General features: G+C 45.9%; 1 protein-coding gene across 2 annotated transcripts in view; it reads right to left on the bottom strand.

Moving 5' to 3' along the window:
* The window catches only part of LOC135390889 (uncharacterized), a 74,186-nt gene that overhangs the window by 18,196 nt on the left and 34,952 nt on the right, over positions 1–21,038 (bottom strand). For both annotated transcript variants that reach the window (XM_064620851.1, XM_064620852.1), the window contains 2 exons: positions 14,211–14,340; positions 11,785–13,186 (listed from right to left, as the gene is read on the bottom strand). In XM_064620851.1, the coding sequence (XP_064476921.1) occupies positions 11,785–13,186; positions 14,211–14,340 (1,532 nt within the window). The remainder of the gene's footprint in view (positions 1–11,784; positions 13,187–14,210; positions 14,341–21,038) is intronic.

Here is a 21,038-nt window from a genome sequence, read left to right as displayed (position 1 = left end):
TCATCGCCTATCAGGACCGGCCTTGTCACCGCTGAATGCCGCCAACACGCCTGACAATGGAATTCAAAGCACGCAGCGGTTCGACCTGTATCGCTATTTCACCGAAGTACCAGATGTGATAAAAGTAATATTTCGGGACTCTCAAAGAGATTCCTGATAAAAAAAGATGGGAGAGAATATAGCTAGAGGAACCGACACGTGTCGGTTGACGCGTGACTCAATGCTACGGGTCACTTTCCCCGTGCGGAGCTGTCCTCCCACGCAACACGTCAACCGCATCGCGGATGCATCGACCAGCTGTCGTCTGCGATTGAAAAATGGCGGTTGTGCTCTTTCTCTTACTTGTTGAGTTGTGTGCAAAGTTTGACTTTCGTGGTGCCAAACTAGATCAATGAGGACCACTAATGTAAGTTCAGAAGCATTTGATATTTATTGTGCAGAGGGGAAACAAACAATTAATGTTTGTTTGAACTTGTGTAGTGTAGAACGTGAAGTGTCGATCCCGGCCGATTTCTGAGTAAACATTCTCCTTCTTAAAAGCAGGTATTGCACACTAACAACCTTTATGCGTGAAGTGAAAGTAAATAAGTGACTGGAAGACACGACGTTAATTCTCCAACGTTCGAATATCTGTTTTATACATCAGTGAGTAGGGTATACGATGTCACTGCTGCCCAATGGGGGTGCACGCTGTGCACCTAAATTTACCTGGAGGTATTCACCATGTGTAGGTAGGAAAGGTATTCACCATTCGCTTTGTAGATAACGGTCTCCCCATCACTCTGACCCCAATTGTCTTTTTTTCTCTCACTCTCTCGAATCTCCGGTGTTCAAACTAAGACTTTTTAGTTTTCTTCTGTGCCATCACAGTAGGGCTGTGCAGCGTGCTTCCCTTGCATTTGCATTTGCTCGGTTTGAATTTACGAAACTGTGTGTGAGCGTGTACTATATGCATATGTGATACATGTAATTTGCATTACGTGCGAGCTTGTGCTACATGCTTGCGGCGTGCCTTGCACCCGCTTATAGGGATCGTAGACTTGTATGCTCCTTTTCATGCAGTGGCCAGATATGGCCCGCAAGGCAGCACTGGCGTCATAGCAGTGGCGATACGATATGGAGACATGACTTGCATAACATTGCTTTAAGAGGTGCTTGGTATTTTAAGAGGTGTGTTTAGGAGGTGTACATTTTACATGGAATGCGCGATCAATGTTTTAATGCAGGATTATCGCTATCAGCGGTCAGAGCCGTCCTATCTGGTTCTCCTATCCGTATCTATTATTTACAAAGTTGTGCTTACGGTGACTAATTATCCTCGATATGTCGAGTAAGTTCGCCTGAAAACGTGGATGTTTTTACTAAGCAAAACACAAAACAGACTACGGCATTGGAACCGGCTCCTGACCCGACACACGTCGCCTTCCGTTTTTGCCAGTGGTGACGCCACCACCAAGTGGAGTGCGCGTTACAGAAGAAGGAAAAAGCCGCTTCAAACCTGCTCATACTAAACAATTTTCTGGCCTTTTGTGTTTGCTTCACTAAAAAAAAAAGTGTGTCGACATTTCTCGGGGAATTTTTCCGGAGGCCCATTGAAAACCTTAGACAGCACAACCTGCACATGAGTGTGAGGATCCGGGCTTCTTGGTAATGATACATGATGCCGGTGGTAGGATTCCAACCCACCACCTAGCGGATGCTTTTACCCACTCGCTGGTTGTGACAATGAACTACTCCCAAAAAAGATTAAAGTTATTCCTTTTTTTCCCCTTAGGGTGTGCTATCTCACAGGCGTGTACATGCGTCAGAGAATTAAAAAAAAAGTACGAAACGCATCCTTACTTATTATACAAATCCAAAATGTGAAACATGCGTCGGAACTGAGTAGCAATTATAGCTCACCATAGTAATTATATCTGCCTTTGCGCGCAGTTGATCTGATTTGAAGAAAATCACTCGAGTAAGATCGCATTTCTCTCGGACACCTGCAGGTTAAGAACCTATCCTCTTATTTTTATTTTTTGTTTTCCGCTGTACATATATTGACCAGCACGCACGTTCATTTTACTCGTATATGGGAGCCATTCCTCTCAGTGCATATCCTCTCATCACGACCATGTTTTGGAAAAGTCAGCCAGCCGTGTTATCCATCCACCTCATCTTTCGGAACCAATCACGTCATCCGTCCCTGCACCCGCATGCACACATTCGTACATACAACAGGGAACTCGGCAAACATAGACTCCGAATCTCATATCAATCTCCAGGCAGAAGGGCAAACAAACAGAGGGACGTCTGTGTGACACGATTTAGTGGAAATTCAATTTCGAGAGGCCGGCGTCTATGTAGATTTCGGAGATATCGCACAATTCCCTGTACAATGTGCAAAATGCACAGAAAGCAGTTCAGAACGTTGGGTTATAATAACAATTAAACAAATAAAGACACGTTGGCTTGTGCAGTATCTATAGATCGCACGCCCTATGCACTGGCACCTTCTGTTATCGTGCTGCTGCCAGAAGAGCTCAATGTACTTAAACTGCGAGCGCGTACACAACTGATGCAAAATTATCGATAGTCGTATGAGAATCGAACTAAGAAAACTATCGATAGCACTATCTATAGTCGACTGAAAAAAAAAAAAAAAAGAACTCGATAGTCGGTTATCGGAAAACTACCGGGGAGCAGATAAAAATAGAAAAAGAAAGTGCCTCACTCCTACAAGTTTTACAATACAACTCAGAGCAGCCTTCCCTCCGACGCTGACCTTGAGCTTCGGATGCCGCTTAAACCAACCACAAGGTCACGTGGTACTCTCGGAATTTTATTGATCGTGACATTGCAGTCTCATGAGCGCGATGATTATGATGAACATCTTCTTTCGCTGCTTGCAGTACATCATCCATACATTACAGCTATACGGAATGAACTTGTGTCGCACGCGATTCTGTTTTCGTTGTCACTCTGCCAGTGCGAAAATTAATTAATAATTCGGGGCTTTACGTCGTGAGACGACTGTGATACCAGTGCGAAAACGAAGACGTAAGAAGAAAGGGCGTACACCCCCCCCCCCCACACACACACAAACACACTCTGTCTTCCAATCACAAGCGATAACCCTATCATTCGTGACAATGGTTGGCGCACAGCGTGCTATGCGGCGAAGTTCATTTTTTAGAGTGTAGCCAAACCATCATCCCAAAATGACGCGTTCTGTCCACTGATTTGTCGAAAACGGGAGACGTACGCCTTTTTGTGACGCATATGCAGTTATGGTGATTGTCCCTGGCCACATCCAGCCCGCAAACGCTCAGCCCTCAAAGCTCTCTTGACCTTTCTGGATACCATAGGACTTCGATCCTTATTGTGAAGGGGCTCATTATTTCATTCCCCACATCACCACCAGCAATGGGGTAGAGTATATATAAAGTTGTTGTTAGTGGTGGTGATTGTCCCAAAAAGGCGTACGCTCGGCGCTTTTGAGAAATCGGGAGTGATTACGCTATCATTCTGCGCGAGGGTTGGCCTTCAGCGTGCTATGTGGTGAAGCCCTGTTTTAAGAGTGTACCCCCCCCCCTCCCCCCGTTCCTTCGTTCCCTCCTTCTGCTCTGCCCCATTTACCCGTACATTATAGGTCCACCGCTATTGCCAGCGCACGCAACGCTTTGACATTTCACTAAAACAGCTAAACGCACTCTGACCAAGGTCGAGGTCTAACACAGTCGGAATCTCATTATGCAAATCGTTCAGCCGCAATGCACTCAATAATGAAGAGTAACTGCCTCTGCGTCGTATGGAGAAACGCCCGAAGTTTCTTCCCGCGACTATAATTGGGTACCCCGTGCACGTTCCGTTTCGGTACGTGTGGGAAGGGGAAGAAGAAAAAAAAAAAAAAGAAGAAGAAAGAGAAAGAAAACAGGAAATGGATGTTAGCAGGGGGTTTTACAGTCGGTTACGGGTGGGGTGTTCTTAAATCTTTTATATTCTCGGTCGTATAGCATCGGATATAGTCTGGCCGAATGGGCTAAACGTTTGCGAAAGGATTTATTGACTAACGGTTTCCATTTCCTTGATGTGTTTTTGAAAGGATTTCAATGGTGAGAGAGCGTCTTGAATGCTATAGAGTACAGCACCCTTAAAACAGATAGTGGTGGTGGTGGTGGTGGTGAAAGCGATCGTCGTTGTCGGTCTCACAAAGGTGGGCAACGTCACGACTAACGCCCTGGGGGAATGTGCGTCCTGGGCCGACTTTTGACGGAACTGTGCCGACATAGTTCCCTCAGAAGAATTTCACAGAACTTCACCGCATACCACGCGCTTACCCAACCACCATCTCGAATGACATCGCCTGACTGGTTAAAAACGGGAGGCGCGCGCCTTTTCGTGACACTTATTAGGTATATTAATTGTCACAAAAAGGCGGACGCCACGCGACTTCCGCAAATCAGGAGTGATAGCGCTACCCTTCGGTGCACTCTTAAAAATGAACTTCACAGCATAGCACGCTCCTAGCCAACCATCATCTCGAATGATATCGTTATCTGCCCTGATTTGTTGAAAACGCGAGGCGTACGCCTTTTTGTGACAATTATGAACAGCATAAGTGTCACAGAAAAGGCATACGCCTCCCGTTTTCAACAAATCAGGGCAGATAACGATATCATTCGAGATGATGGTTGGCTAGGAGCGTGCTATGCGGTGAAGTTCATTTTTAAGAGTGTATGCGGTGAAGTTCATTTTTAAGAGTGTGCAGTGGTTGGCCTTCACCACATAACACACACGTGTGTTGGTTGCCAGAAAAGGCGTTTTTAATTATGCATTAAAATCATCAGTTAGATGTATTTTGAGATTGAGATGGATTAAAAACATCAGTTATTACTTCAGAGCAGGTCACTCTGATCATTATTTTACGACCATGTTGCGACGTTAGGCCTTCGAGCGTATTTTTTTCGTGCTTCGATGTTTCCACAAGACCGGCATGCTGTGTTTTGCAGAATGGACGTCACTCGAAAGGTCGCCCTTAGCAACTGTCCTGCGGGGATGTCAAATAGGACAAACATATCCCAGTAGTGGATTTGTGTTCACGTCGCCTCGAGCGGTTCCCGCGACACAAACCCACGCCTGTCCGGTCTCTGAGTACACACGCACTTCAGAGCAGCATCTAGAGTGGCTTCGACAGTCAGCAGTTAAACTCTGATGGAAGCAGGATTCACGCAGGGTCCACTTAAAGAGCATCCCCGCTGCCATGGCAACCGTGACATAGCCTGTGGCCGCAGCTTCTCTTTAATACGGTGTTTCGTGTACGGAAGGAGTATTGAATCGAGACGGGGGAATTCGGAAAGGCGGCAACGAGCAATACCTATTTCCTGGAACTAAAAAAGATTTCCAGTTTTCCAAGCCGTAAAGCATTGCTCAGCAACATTTCAAGTTTCATGGAGAACATTGAAAAATATTGAGAAACATGGGAGTCAAGTGTTCATGTTCCCAGGCAACTTGAGGCCTGTGTTGTGTTTGTCCCATTATATGTTCCAGCCTCAGAACAATAACTTTACATCATGGAGTTTCGCTCGAACGGTAATTCTCGTCTTTTACAGGACTACACATTAAAACTTTTACGTTACGTGTTTACATTACGTGTACTACCACAGACGTGGTCCTCCCCGCGTGTTCTAATTTACGCTAGGCTAAAAACACGAAACTATACGTATTCATCAAAAATGTCCAAGTAGCACATTTTTTTTCTCCCATGTGAAACATATAAATGTTTTTCTCTTCATAACCAACCAACCTCCCACACTCTAAAAACAGAACTTCACCGCGTAGCACGCTGTGCCCCAACCATTGCCATGAACGATATGGTTATCGCTTCGGATTCGAGGAGAGAAGGGGCGTACGCCTTTTTGTGGCAATTTGGGTATATGGTAATTGCCACAAAAAGGCGTACGCCTGCCTCTCTCCTCGAATCAAAAGTGATAACCCTATCGTTCGCGGCAGTGATTGGCGCACTACGTGCTATGCGGTGAAGCTCTGTTTTTAGAGTGCAGACGTATACAGCATTAGCCAATGAGTTTATAAGTACTCAAACGTCGCCGTATGGACAGCTGTTTCGGCCTTGTGGGGCCATCGTCAGCAGTGCCAGCACCACCTAGATATAGAGAAGGCCTGCTCCCTCGTCGACGTGACGTAACAACTAAGAGTCAGCCAATCAGGATCGCACTTTCAACGGCCGTAGCCAATCACGAACGTGCTTTGAGCGGTCGTATGCCATGGAGACGAACCACCGTCGCCTGCGAGTAGTGATTGGACGTCCCCGCGTACGAAACGGGAAAACTTTAAAATAAAGCGCAAAACCGTCTTTCTTTTCTTTCATCCTTTAATTCTTTAATTTAGTTCTGTATTATTATTATTATTATTTATTAATCCATCAAGGGGCCTTTAGGCCATTACATGAGGGAGTGAGCACGTATGTAACACACTGGCACTGTACACCAAACAACAATTCGCAGAACGGTGAATCGCAGCGGTAGCAGACGAATTCTGACTTTATGTGTCCACGTAGCGAAGGAGGGGGAGGAGGCAATAAGCAGGCCTTCTGCTTCGGCGTTGGCAGTTCACAGGTAAGCAACGTCAGAAGGTCATGTGGAACGTGATGTCCTCCCGTCAAGGGTGAAAGCCTCACCACCGAAAGCCCCGTGCATATAAGCCAATCTTCCTTCACTCTTTTTGTCCTTTCATAAGCCAATGACGTCCATGTGTCTCTTGCCAACGAGAAGCCAAGGCGCAATTGTGAACCTTGGCTAAAAACTTGAGGTCACGTTAGAGATCAGAATGACGCGCTGGAATTCTTCGAGATTAGGGGTGTATCGAGAGGCATGGTTGTGGGCACGACTGCAGTATGGTGCCGAGTAGAAAGTAGGTTAAAGAAAAAGTGAAACAAAATTGAGTGTCAACGCCCCACAAGACGGGCAAGGTCCCTACGCTTTCAGAAAAAAAGGGTGGAGCAGTTGTACTTTTCAGGAGGTAATATTTGTCGCATATGTTGTGCCTAAAAGGTTGCAAAGTTCTACCTGCTACCTCACTCTCTCCCACGAATGATAGAGTTCCCACTTCTGATTCGGTGAGCGAGGGGGGCGTACGCCTTTTTGTAGCAATTTGGATATATGATGATTGCTTTTACCACCCTTTTACACCCTTTATGACACGCTATGTGGACCTAGGTGGTAACTATATAGAAGTTACCACCTTTTCACACCCTTTGTTCTGAGAGTGTAGTGTCAATTTATCTATATATATGTTAATGCTCTGTCCAATAATAACCGAGATGGATTTCTAAGCGCAAGAAACACTCACTTTCCCTTCGGAAAGGAAGATAGTATTGCATGGCAGTCGCTTTCGTCCTAAATAACACCCTACACTCTTAGAAATGAACTTCACCGCATAGCATGCTCCTAGCCAACCATCATCTCGAATGATGTCGTTATCTGCCCTGATTTGTTGAAAACGGGAGGTGTACGCCTTTTTGTGACAATTATGAACAACATAAGTGTCACAAAAAGGCGTACGCCTGCCGTTTTCAACAAATCAGGGCAGATAACTATATCATTCGAGATGATGGTTGGCTAGGAGCGTGCTTTGCGGTGAAGTTCATTTTTAAGAGTGTAGCCACACGGCAAACTTAATGCATTAAACGGAATTACAGTAACTTCACCTCCTAGCTAACCATCATCTCGAATGACATCGTTCTCTCCCCTGATTTGTTGAAAACAGGAGGCGTACGCCTTTTTTGTTACAATTATGCGGGACATAATTGTAACAGAAAAGGCGTACACCTCCTGTTTTCAACAAATCAGGGGAGAGAACGATGTCATTCGAGGCAGGTACCCGGGTACGAATCCCAGTGCCAGCTGTGCTGTCTGGGATTTTTTCCTGGGTTTTCCTCAGACGGGAGCTTTCAGACATATATCGGCACAGTTCCTTCAGAAGTCGGCCCAGGGCGTCAGTCGTGACGTTGCTCACCTTTGTGAGGCCGACCACGGCGAGCCCTTCACCACCACCATCTCTTTTTTAAGAGTGCTCATGTCATAATGAAATCCCAGCCGCTACCACAGTCCGGACATACTACACGGTGCCCGACAAGCTTTAAATCGATCAAGCCACTATCGCTATATCTACACTCTTAAAAATGAACCTCACCGCATAGCACGCTCCTAGCCAACCGTCATCTCGAATGATATCTTTATCTGCCCTGATTTGTTGAAAACGGGAGGCGTACGCCTTTTTTGTGACAGTTGTGAACAGCATAAGTGTCACAAAAAAGGCGTACGCCCCCCCCCCGTTTTCAACAAATCAATGCAGATAACGATGTCATTTGAGATGATGGTTTGCTACACTCTTAAAAATGAACATCACCGCATAGCACGCTCCTAGCCAACCATAATCTCGAATGATATCGTTATCTGCCCTGATTTGTTGAAAACGGGAGGCGTACGCCTTTTTTGTGACAATTATGAACAGCATAAGTGTCACAAAAAAGGCGTACGCCCCCCCCCCCCCCCCCGTTTTCAACAAATCAGTGCAGATAACGATATCATTTGAGATGATGGTTTGCTACACTCTTAAAAATGAACTTCACCGCATAGCACGCTCCTAGCCAACCGTCATCTCGAATGATATCGTTATCTGCCCTGATTCGTTGAAAACTGGAGGCGTACGCCTTTTTGTGACACTTATGCTGTTCATAATTGTCACAAAAAAGGCGTACGCCCCCCCCCGTTTTCAACAAATCAGTGCAGATAACGATATCATTTGAGATGGTCGATGGTTTGCTACACTCTTAAAAATGAACTTCACCGCATAGCACGCTCCTAGCCAACCATAATCTCAAATGATATCGTTATCTGCCCTGATTTGTTGAAAACTGGAGGCGTACGCCTTTTTTGTGACACTTATGCTGTTCATAATTGTCACAAAAAAAGGCGTACGCCCACCGTTTTCAACAAAGCAGTACAGATAACGATATCATTTGAGATGATGGTTTGCTACACTCTCAAAAATGAACTTCACCGCATAGCACGCTCCTAGCCAACCGTCATCTCGAATGATATCGTTATCTGCCCTGATTTGTTGAAAACGGGAGGCGTACGCCTTTTCTGTGACAATTATGAACAGCATAAGTGTCACAAAAAAAGGTGTACGCCCCCCGTTTTCAACAAATCAGTGCAGATAACGATATCATTTGAGATGATGGTTTGCTACACTCTTAAAAATGAACTTCACCGCATAGCACGCTCCTAGCCAACCGTCATCTCGAATGATATCGTTATCTGCCCTGATTTGTTGAAAACGGGAGGCGTACGCCTTTTCTGTGACAATTATGAACAGCATAAGTGTCACAAAAAAGGCGTACGCCCCCCCCCCGTTTTCAACAAATCAGTGCAGATAACGATATCATTTGAGATGATGGTGACACCTTTTTTGTGACACTTATGCTGTTCATAATTGTCACAAAAAAGGCGTACGCCCACCGTTTTCAACAAATCAGGGCAGACTACGATATCATTCGAGATGATGGTTGGCTAGGTGCGTGCTATGCGGTGAAGTTTATTTTTAAGAGTGTAGACGCCATAATGAAATCCCAACCGCTATACCACGTTCCGGAAATATGCGATACCCCACGAGCTTCAACTACTTCCTGCGTTGGCGCGACCGTCTATATGTCTCTCGCTCATATTCCCTCGTTGAAAGCAGCTTTAACTCTTCCTGCAGCTAAGCTTGGAGTAACGAATCTAAGCCTGCCCTTATACGCTGGGTCCCTCTCAGCGAGCGAAGCACCAATAGGAAAAGTCCCGGTAACGAGGAGGCTCTTGGATTACACGTGTGGGACAAGTGGGAAGATGCGTGTTCCAATTGGGAAAATGTCGTTGCTGCACGTGTACCGTATTACGTATAGATTGGCCAGCCGTCCCCTAATTATTTGGGGACGCTATTCTTGCAGGCGACGATGGATTAGAGGACGGAAGGACCTTGATAGTACTACTGCGCCGGTAAACAGGGCGTTTGAAGCATCATTCAGAAGCGCTGGGTAAATCTGTATACTCTTTTAGTGTCGTTCAGATCGGCTATGTTTAGACGAAGCAGGTGCTGCGTTTCACAACCTTGTGCCGTTTGTTTTCGTGCCGCAAACCACGCGAGTCATATGTTTTTTCAAGAGGAATGAAAACGATCGAACATGGGCGCTATTATGAGCCTGGGCGATAAGGAGAAATAACGTTAAAAAAATGCGAAAAGAAAAAAAAAATGCGGAAAATATGACACAGCACGTCCGCTGAGGGTTTTAATACTACGGATTATCTTCTCCTTCTTATTTTTCGAACGTCATGTTCTCATTAGTCATCTGACGAGAAAAGAAATGACAACGAGGGAAATCGAAGCATATTGTAAATAATACATAGACAAGATTGGATTAAAAGACAAAAGGAAAGTATGGAGATGTTACTCCCAAAGGGGATACGGTCCTCCTTCTCCAATACTCGTAGACCGAGAAATACACTGACTATATACGGAGGGAAGAGAAAACACCGGATGGAACAGCAAAGTTTGCGAAATCGCAGACAAGTAATACATTAGAAGCATCTTCATCACAGAATACACGATCCAAATATCGGAAGAAGGGTCGACTGAGTTACATGAAATAAGTGGAGTGAAGTGGGTTTTCACTAGTCGTCTAGGTTTCACAAGCCCCCCGCCCCCTAGCAGCCATCCTCACAGTTATCTCAGTCTTCACTAGTCGGGTTCATGCTATCTCGACTCAAGAGCTCGGACACTGGTAGCTCCCTGCAAGGTGGACACTGCCCTCGTTGAGACCAGAGCAAGGAACACGTCCGCGACGAGGATGGAAATCGGTGCTTGGGTATTCTGGACACGTAGCTCGTCTGATTAGCTATGGAGACTTCGGACCAGAGATGAAAATTGGATGCATCATTACCAACCGGAAATGAAACGACAATCAAATCAATGGGAACACACCGACACTCTATACCATGGAAGAAAGCAGTGGTGTTGCCTTCGGCTGACATGGTGATGAACTGCTTCCCAACATGGCAAGCGAAATATACCATGTGCCATAGTTACGGACACGTACCATACCAACGCGTTAGAAACGTTGTACGTAAAAGGAATTAGGCGAAAGAGGAAGGAAGGGCCAAGACGAGCGTCCTTTTCCAGCATGACAATGCACCAACGGCATATTTCGGCCATTGCAGTGCCGAAATTAGCTGAGCCTGAGCTCGAAGGATTCCCGCATTATTCACTGTGGTTCCTTCTCTCTCTCTCTTTCTTTTTTTTTTTTTTTCTATTCCCAACGTTGAAGACATTCCTCGTAGGCAAGCATGTTTCGTGAGTAGACGACACCATCGCCACGAAGGAGGCATTTCACAGCGCTCACAAGTCGACTTATGAGGAAGACACTGAAGAACTGTTGCACCACTACAGAAGAAGCGCGTTAGCCTTCGTGAGAACTACATTTAAAAAAGTTCGGGAAAGACTGCATTATAATTCTGTACCAGCTCAAGAAGATTCCGAGTAAGTTCGCGTACGTCACGATTGCGCGTGCACGATGTCAGCAAACAAAAACGAGAACGAACCAAAGTACATATCCTGCGACGTTTCTTTGCAGAAACAAAGGGCACTGAATTTATCATTATTCAATTCGTATCAAAAATGCTATATATTAATAATACTCATAATAATAATAAAAAAGAAATAAATACTAAGAAAGTATCTTACCTTTGCCTCTCAGCCTCCTCTTCACCAGCTACATCACCAGTGCTACCCTCTCTCTGCGATTCTATCTCACGAGAACTTCTTTTATCACTTTCGTCAATCCTCTCTTGATACTGCTCAGTGTCTTTCTGAGAACTCAACCTTCTCATCTCGGACGAGGATACCGTTGTTTCCGTACCGTCTTTTTCACTTTCCCTCACAACACTACTCTTTCGCACAGATGCCACTTCAGAAGCTTCCAAGACCTGCGCATCACCCACATCTCTGTCTTTGTCATCTGTGACTGTTACCGGACCCATGTCTTCGTGCACTGTTATCTTATCGAGCGCACTACCGGGACGTTGACCCTCCTGGACTTGTGGCTGTTCGGATCGCGTCGGACTTGCGGTCGCGATGCTCTTTCTTCGTTGATAAGATAATCTTGCTCCCCCTTTATCATCTGAATCCTTCAGACGACTAGGAGCTCTGTCTTCTGCGCGACTGCTCCTCCTGGATGTCGGAGCAGCCCCTGACCTATCAGCGTTATCTTCTTGAGCCTTTAGCCGACTAAAGGCTGCAGAAGCGCTATCGATTTGGCTGACCTGGCTACTTCTCCTTCTTGACCGAGATAAACTACGGCGTTGCATTTCGCTGTCTTCGTGTGCTTCGTCTTTTTCGTCGCGAACTTTCAAGCGATCTGACGCTCCAGGCAACGCGCCGTAAGTGCTGCCTCGTCTTTTAGCCCGAGAAGGACCGCCTCGACTGTCTTGTTCGGGCTTCTTCGAAGACGTCGCTGCATCTGATCCGCCACGACTGCTTCGTCGTTTTGGACTAACGTCATCGCCATCTTCGTCGACGATACTACTATCTGTTCCCTTCCGATCACCAGGAACAGCGATGGAATCTAATCGTCCTCTTGATGGACTCGGAGACCGTCGGTGACCTCCCGGAACGATGATGTAACCAGGACCCGTCGAACCGACTTCAAGAAGACTTTCACGCCGCGACGTGTCGTCTTCTGTCTTCAGGTTGTCTAAGGCGTGGACGACGTCTTCCGGAAAGTCGCCTCCTTGCCGAGACTTGGGAGCGGTGTCGACTTCTTCGACGTCTTTGTCGTGGATCGACGTCTCGAGCGGTTCCGTTTTAACGAGACAATGTTCTCGACTGCTGGGAGTATGGCGTACGAGTTGAACGGATTTGGAACTACTGTGTTCTTCGATGGTCGTAGTGGACTTCCGGGTGGTCGTGGTGGTGGTGACGCGGTGATGGTGGTGGTGGAAACTGCCGTTGACTTTGTGTTGTGGTTGGTTGCGCTCTGAGGAGTTGTTTCGTCTTACTTTGCTCGGCCTGGAGAGGACGAACTTCGCGGAGTCCACCTCAGTGTGGAATCCTTCAGGACTGGAAACTGGAGACAGAGCTTGGATCCCTGAAAGAATTTATCTTTTCAATTATGACTTGCAAATTGGGCAACGAAGGACCGCACGTGGCAATACACGACAATATCCGACAATAACATAGACTAGAGAAACCTGATGAAAATTATCGCTTTCACAAAAACTTGGGAAGTTTCAAACGACGTTGTTCTGCCTGCTGTACTATATTATGTCGCATCGTTACTATTTATACAAAAAAGCTTGCGCATGCGCAGTGCAACAACATGCGAACGTAACGCTTGCGTCAAGCTTGTCACTGCGCTCAACAACGACTTTGAATGCTACGATAGCACTGGCGCTGAAATACCCGTTTGTTGCTTTGAAAACAAGCAACAAACAAAAACTTTAATTCGTGCAGTTACGCTACCGTAATTGATTCATGTTGCGTTGCATATCAGATAATGCAACGATTAACTGAGGCAACTTAATTTGAGGAGTAATTACAACTTCTAGTCTCCTATGGAATTACTCTCGATTTTAGTACCTGAACCCTGGATTTTACTACCAAACATTGCAAGCAGCCCCTAAGCTACTATTAAAAAATATTACGTTTTGCGCATCTTCCACTGGAATATTCTGGGGAATGTCGCTTGCGCGAGCAGTGTTACTGTCATGCTTCCGTAGTTATGGAATGCCGAACCATAGCCTCATATATACTACCTACCTATATTCTACCTTCCTATATACCTGTATATTCCTATATATATGTTTATAATTTGATCATGCACTCCCAGCCAAGGACAGCTGTTTCTTGGAGCTCTTCAGCCCGTCGTAGGGAAATGACACGATCTTAGGTCGGCGCTAACAGTGTGTCTCGGCGAGGCATTAATGTTCCACGGTGACGGCGCCACCTGTGGAGGCCGCAGTGCAAGCCAGCAAGTACATATACAAAGCAAAAATAGCAGAAGCTCTGTGGCTGCACGTTTAGCACATCGTGTCACTTCCCTGCACCATTATACTGCCTATATATAGGAGGTTATGGTCGAACAAATAGGTATCATGCAGGAGAGTACTTACTTTTATCGATAATGTCTTGCGTCCTCCGCGTCGCCAGGTGGGAAGACTCTTCGACACCGCTCTCGTCCCCTTGGGACCAATACTGATCAGCGTAACCTCCGGCTTTCAAGTAGATTTCTGGTTCGCTGGCCTGCACGAAACGCATCATTGGAATTATATAACGGCAGTCACGATCACGCTCAGAGGCATGTGAGAAGCTTTATAAATTTTTCTAAGTTCTCATATATCAGTCTTTTCACATTGTACTAAGTGTAGGACGCAGTAGCCGTCAAATTGCTAATATTCGGGAGTCAGAAGATATCAAAACGAGAGTCGTGCATGCCTCTCAGCAACCTTATTTTTAATACGATGAATGTAGAGTGTCGTCTTGATACTCTACCCCATTGCTAATGGCGATGTGGGGAATGATACAGTGAGCCCCTTCATAATATACATGCCTCTCATGTTCTTCGTTCATATAAGGTGATGAAAGTTTTCGGGGGGGGGGGATATACATTTATGAAAATGAAAGGTCTTCCAGACCAAGGTCGGCATGCTATTCCATTAAAAAAATTAAATAATAAAATAAAATAAAAAATTTCGGGTGCTATGAAATATTGGCTTAGTTGAATATACCTCACTTCACTGCTTAGTTGTCAATGCACCAGAAATGAAATTGAATGGAAGATATGTGGAAAATTTAGGTTGAGTACAGTACACAGTAATTACACGCAGTAAATTATTTTACGCCCTTCGAGTGTAAATGTCTTGTCCTACGGCACACACCTCTGTGTTTTACAACATAAATACGGAAGGTTGCTCTGTAAAAAACGCTTTTAGATTGTGTTTTCTACAAACAGCGCTATCTCAAATAACCTCTTACACGCTGAAAGATGCAAAAAAACAAGTTACTGAGCATACTTCACAGGTCCGCGTACACACTCAGGCACTTCTTGCGACCAGCTCGGTGTTTCTATCTATCGGAAAACTATGAGCACACTCAAAACTAGAACTATGAGAGAAACTAGAACTATCTGAGAACTATGAACAACACTCAAAACTTTAAAAACCCCAGTGCTGGGAAACATAGATAAGACGACACGAAGACAGCACTGAGGCACCGGTATTTTTTAAAAAGTTTTTACCAAATATGTTGGGCCAACACCAGTGCTGTCTTCGTGTCGTCTTTTCAAAGTTCCCCGGCACTGGTTTTTTTTAAATTCTTTTACCAATTATGTTGGACTAACCAGTCCACACCATGTCATTATTTAATGTCATCACACTCAAAATTTGTCTTTTAGTAAAACTCAACGCGCCAAGTAGCCTCACGTGGCCAATACGTAAACGCTGATGCATATGAGGGTTCTATACGTACCTTCCTCTACCACTGACCTTGTATGCGACACAGTGGCAGAATACAGCCAACGCACCCGTCTGTTGTATAAAGTGTCAAAGGCTCGCCTTAAGTCTTACCAGAGCGCGCACCCACCCGGGTTCACCTGTCGGACTCGGTATGCAAAATAACCTGGCCTGTACACACGTATTGAACGCTCTTTCCACGACTAGACAGGGGAGAGTAAACGGGCACGTGACCAGCTGAGGCGTGTATCGTACAGGTAATATCGACTAAAACAAGGCAGAAAGACGGCTCGAGCCCTTCGAAATCGATGCGGTACCAACCTGTGAGACGCCTTCGGATATTGGCCAATATGTGATAGGCTCAAGGGGGTACCCGCGACATGACATTGCGGTGGCCAGAATTTATTGGCTGACCTATAATGGCGTTGTCATATAACCGGAGATCACAATGCGTCAGTCCCGTTGACAGGGCCATTTCGTTGATCTTGGCATGATTTATATGTTTGTTTCGGCCGTTCACGTAGTCGTATGTGTGTGCAGTGGCGATGGCCGCTATGTCAATGTTTTTCGCTGAACATTTTTTGACAAATGAGGTTTTGTCTGGTGTGTGAGCCGTTCAACGACATTGAGGAGACGGTTATATCGTGAAGATGTCGGAGAGAGTGGCTAGACGTTAATCGGGATAAAATTATTAACGACGAAATGGGGCTTTCACTGCGGGAAACCACTTTATGGATTACGAAGAATGACCTCACAACTAAGAAGAGAGAGAGAGAGCGAAAAAAAAGAAGCTGCTTCTTTTCTTTTTTTTTTTTTCTTTCTTGCTTTTGTTTATCTGACGCGAAAGCGTATTTCGTCGACGTCTTTCAGAGAGAAACTTTTAACCACAGATTACACCATAACTTGATTTTGGTTCTGTCTCGCGACTTAAGTACAGGGTGTTGTGAGATAAACCTTACAGTGTGTTCTAAGATAGCCTTTAGCTGGTGCCCTAAATTACAGGGTGTTCTAAGGTAAACCTTACAGGATGTTCTAAAGTACAGGGTGTTCTTTTTTAATTCGGTGTTAGCGCCGCGAAACAACTGTGGCTATGAGCGGCGTATACAGACGTGGACAGATGGAGAGAGGACAGCAGGAAGGAGTGGGGGAAAGGGTGGGGGTTAGTATGCGTCCTGGGCCGACTTCTGGGGGAATTGTGCCGACATTCGTCTGGAAAGTCTTCTGAAAGTGTCCCCAGAAAAAAAAAAACCTGAGACAGCGCATCCGGTGGTAGGACTCGAACCCACCACCTCCCAGTCTTCAGCACGACCGTGGCCTTATAGCCCGCTCGGCCATGCCGCTGGTCAGGGTGTTCTAAGATAACATATAGCGGGTGCCCTAAAGTACAGGGTGATCTAAGCTAAAGTTTACGGTCGTTTCTGGTCCTGCGCTTTGTGACGACCAAACGGTGGCGCTACGCAACAACGCGTACGTACCCTTTTGGTGTACCACTCTTGACATAATTCGGCCATTTCACGACAGCAGCGGCACCTACGTGAATAATTATTGACATAGCGCTGGCTTAGGGGCTCGCAACACACAGCCTGCTGCCCTTACTCTTCCATTATTCACCCGTTCCCAAACCGTGCATTGTCCTCCGGGAAGGAGAGCATGTTCCAGCAGAAAGACGAGAAGCGTCTTTTTATCCTTTCTTTACACTCCCGCCAATATTCTGAGAGCAGTCCTTATTTGAACGAAGGCCGCAGTAAAAGTACAAAAACGGTAAAGGAGAGAGAGTGGGAGATTAAAAAAGAGAACCCCTATAGACGTCGAAGTGAGTTTGACCGTCCGACAAGTGCGAAGTAAACCTATGAGGGCAAAGGCGCCACTGAATAATGTATGGCTCTGTACTTCACCCGATGGCAGCGGCACGCTTTCAATACCTCCTCCCCCTTTTTTCTCTCTCTCTCTCCACGGACAGAGACTGCACTTAAGTGGATGAGTGGTACAAGGTCGTCGCCTGGGTCATGTCCTCTTCCACTTTTAGAGAACCACAGCATAAAGAATGAAGGCAGAAGATAGAATAGTGGAAATCAATAGTGCACGCGATCGTCTCTCTTCTTTCGATGAGGTGCACTTCTATATAGCACCTGCGAGCACTTGAGACTGAAAGTGCACTGCCCAGTTAACTGCGAGGGACGCACCTGCCAATCGGATTTCTCCACTCAGACTTGCTATTCGTGGATTGGATTGGATCTGAAGGGAAGATAATATGGGCTTCACAAATGGAACCGGCTACTACGGTGCACTTTTAGCCAGTGTCGTTGGGTAACTCGTTACTGTAACTAAGCTACTTTTTTTACCGGTAACTTTTAACTTCACTCGTTGCTTTTGAGCTCCAGTAACTTCTTGAGGAACTCGTTCTCTTTAAGGTAACTTTGTCAGAGTAACTTGGGGAAAGTTCAAAGTTCCTTTTTGTTCGATTCTAGGCTGCAAACGTCGCTCCATAGTGAGACGACAGCCATGTGCACGCCGGTCGTAAGTGCACGGCGCGACAGACTCCTTTGTTGTTACGCGGTGAACGTTACAAATTATGTTTTGGCCGTACATCAGGAGGCTCAGGTGACACTCATCGTAGCGTCGAGCAGTGTATTTATAGTGACAGCAGCCGTGTAGCAGTATTAAAACATGGCCAGGTTCTACGAAATGTGCGTAGAGAGCGAGTCATATGGAACCTGAACTTTCAATGTCTGCTTTTGTGCTCCGTTCATGAATCTTATTACGAGATCAAAATCATTAAATACCTTCCTAAAGAAGCACATATAAAGGTATGCTCTTAAAAATGAGTTTCACCACATAGCACGCTCCTAGCCAACCATCATCTCGAATGACAACGTTCCCGCGCCTGATTTGTTGAAAACGGGAGGCGGAGCCTCTATTTTGTATGTACGGCATAATGAATACAAAATAGACTCGACTGCAACTTCGACTGCAAAAGGCGGCGGGCTTCGCTTGCTGTTCATTGTGCCGAATTGGGACGTCGTTGTAATGTAGCAAGACTGAGCCTGAGACCATGGTTGCCAGATTTGGCTACTTTGCAGCCAAATTGGCTACTTTCTGACTCGTGACGCCGAAATTTGGCCAATGGCGCCTTGGCTATTTTCTGGCTACTTTTGTGGATACTTCTGCGCACTACATTTGAGACTCCTGTACCTCAAAGTTGGGATTATTCTTCATTGTGCACCACATAATCCCGTTAGAGAGTCCTTCATTCAATATATGATGCCTGCACACCACTGGCTACTGAAATGGCTACTTCTGGCTACTTTTTCATGGCGCGTTGGCGACGTTTCAGCATTTTGAGGAACCCTGCCCGAGACATTTATGAAGGTACCGTCGTATCTACACTCTTAAAAATGAACTTCACCGCATAGCACGCTCCTAGCCAACCATCATCTCGAATGATATCGTTACCTGCCCTGATTTGTTGAAAACGGGAGGCGTACGCCTATTTTGCGACAATTATGAACAGCATAAGTGTCACAAAAAGGGCGTACGCCTCCCGTTTTCAACAAATCAGGACAGATAACGATATCATTCGAGATTATGGTTGGCTAGGAGCGTGCTATGCGGTGAAGTTCATTTTTAAGAGTGTAGCTCACGTTATTGTGTCGCAAGTTCAAGTTTGTCCCATTATGGATGGCTAATCCCCCCCCCCCCCCATTTAATGACTCACAGTGTTCCCACGATAAATATCGGGGGTCGATACCAAACCTGAAGGAAACATAGACCTATACGACAAACTCCGTAGCCGTCATACCATTTCTAGTTGGTCTGTTACGTCCAACTGTCTGTTCTTCCTACGCGAATCTTTATGTTGACATCATACAGTGGAGGAAGAACGGAAAGAGGTCTCGCTGATTGGGTGGCCACATGATGTGATTCCTCGGGGCATTCATCACCGACCAGGAAGAGTCGCGTAAAGGCATGTACCACCATAGGAACGCAGCTTACTCCTCAATAGCTTCCGCATCGAGAGGGGATCGCGATCTTTGATTATCGGATGATGGAGTCGTAAAAGGAAGGAAAGGAACAGGTGATCCGGTTCCCAACGGCGCGATTGTCATCCAAAGGAAGCATTTTCCCTGGCTCTCATTACGGTTCATATCAAAGTCGTACCGCCAGGACAACGGCTATCGGTGTAATGTCGGTATCGCAGCAAGCGTACATACGCTGCGAAGAACGTGAAAGTTACCTGCCAAATATGATGGGACATTTTTGTTTAGGTTAACGCACATTCCCATTTGATGAACCCATATCTGTCGTACTCATTTCGCAGCTCAGCAAGTTGTTTACTGTTTCACTTGGTAGTCCAGGCCACGATGTATCAGTGTTCCCAAGGATCCGGGTTCGAACCTGGTGGGGAGAATTGACCCACGAACCAGCCACCGCGATGGTTCTCATGAACATCCCACGCCGGTATACACCCTGGAATTACTACTTCATAATTTTCCTCGGCAGTTAACATTGACAAGTCCAAAGCATAACACCTTTTCTGTTTTTTATTTTGTGTTAGCGCCGCGAAGCAACGTGGGCTGTGTGCGGGTACAGATGTGGACAAATGGAGAGGGGATGGAGGGTTAGGATGCGTCCTGGGCCGACTTCAGGGGGAGAACTGTGCCGACATTCGTCTCTGACGTCTTGGGAAAACCTCAGACAGCACACCTACGGATTCGAACCCACCACCTCCCAGTCTTCAGCGCCCTGTTTTTTTCTTCTTCTTTTTTTAATAAACAGCAACTGCTCATGTTATGCACAATCAATGTAAGTGTCAATGTCACCGGAAGGCGGTTTTTAGCCTTAATTGGAACGTGACAACTATGGGGTTCCATATTCCTTCGTGAAACAAAGAGGGTGTTGCGGAGAAAGGACAAAAACCCTCCTATATCTGCCTACTTTTTTTTTCTCTTGCCTTCACAGTGAACCGTATACGATGACAGCTCCACTCTCCGTGCCTCCTTGTCAGATGAAGGATGTTGTTGCCCATCATTAAGTGCACGTACATCGTCTGCAACCGATTTGAACCAGACGATTCGATTCGCGCCAGTTCAACGACCTCCTCTACAGCGGACGACACTTTCATTTCGTGTGGCTTTACGTTAATGAATCAATAATACCTTACACGCCACTGTTAGAAAGATGAACGACATGACATATGCGCCAGCCATACATTTTCCCTTTCTCCGAACGTGGCCTTTACATTAAGAGAGTATGACCGCAATGACGCATGTCTGCTATTCGTCACTTATCTTTGATCGATGGAGACGTTAACTGTGCTTTATGTCAAGCGTCGTGTCATAAATCTAGCTTGCGGTTGGGTTAAGCCAAGGAATACAACCTCTGAGGCCAAAACTAGGGATGAGCCAACCGAATCCACGAATCCTTGAATCCTAGGCAAGGATTTGGGATTCGCGAGTCCGCTTGTTGGTTTCTTTTTCAAATTGGCGCCTC

This window comes from Ornithodoros turicata, chromosome 4 (assembly GCF_037126465.1).
Source record: "Ornithodoros turicata isolate Travis chromosome 4, ASM3712646v1, whole genome shotgun sequence".
Lineage (NCBI taxonomy): Eukaryota > Metazoa > Arthropoda > Arachnida > Ixodida > Argasidae > Ornithodoros > Ornithodoros turicata.
This window is presented reverse-complemented; position numbering and strand designations above follow the sequence as displayed.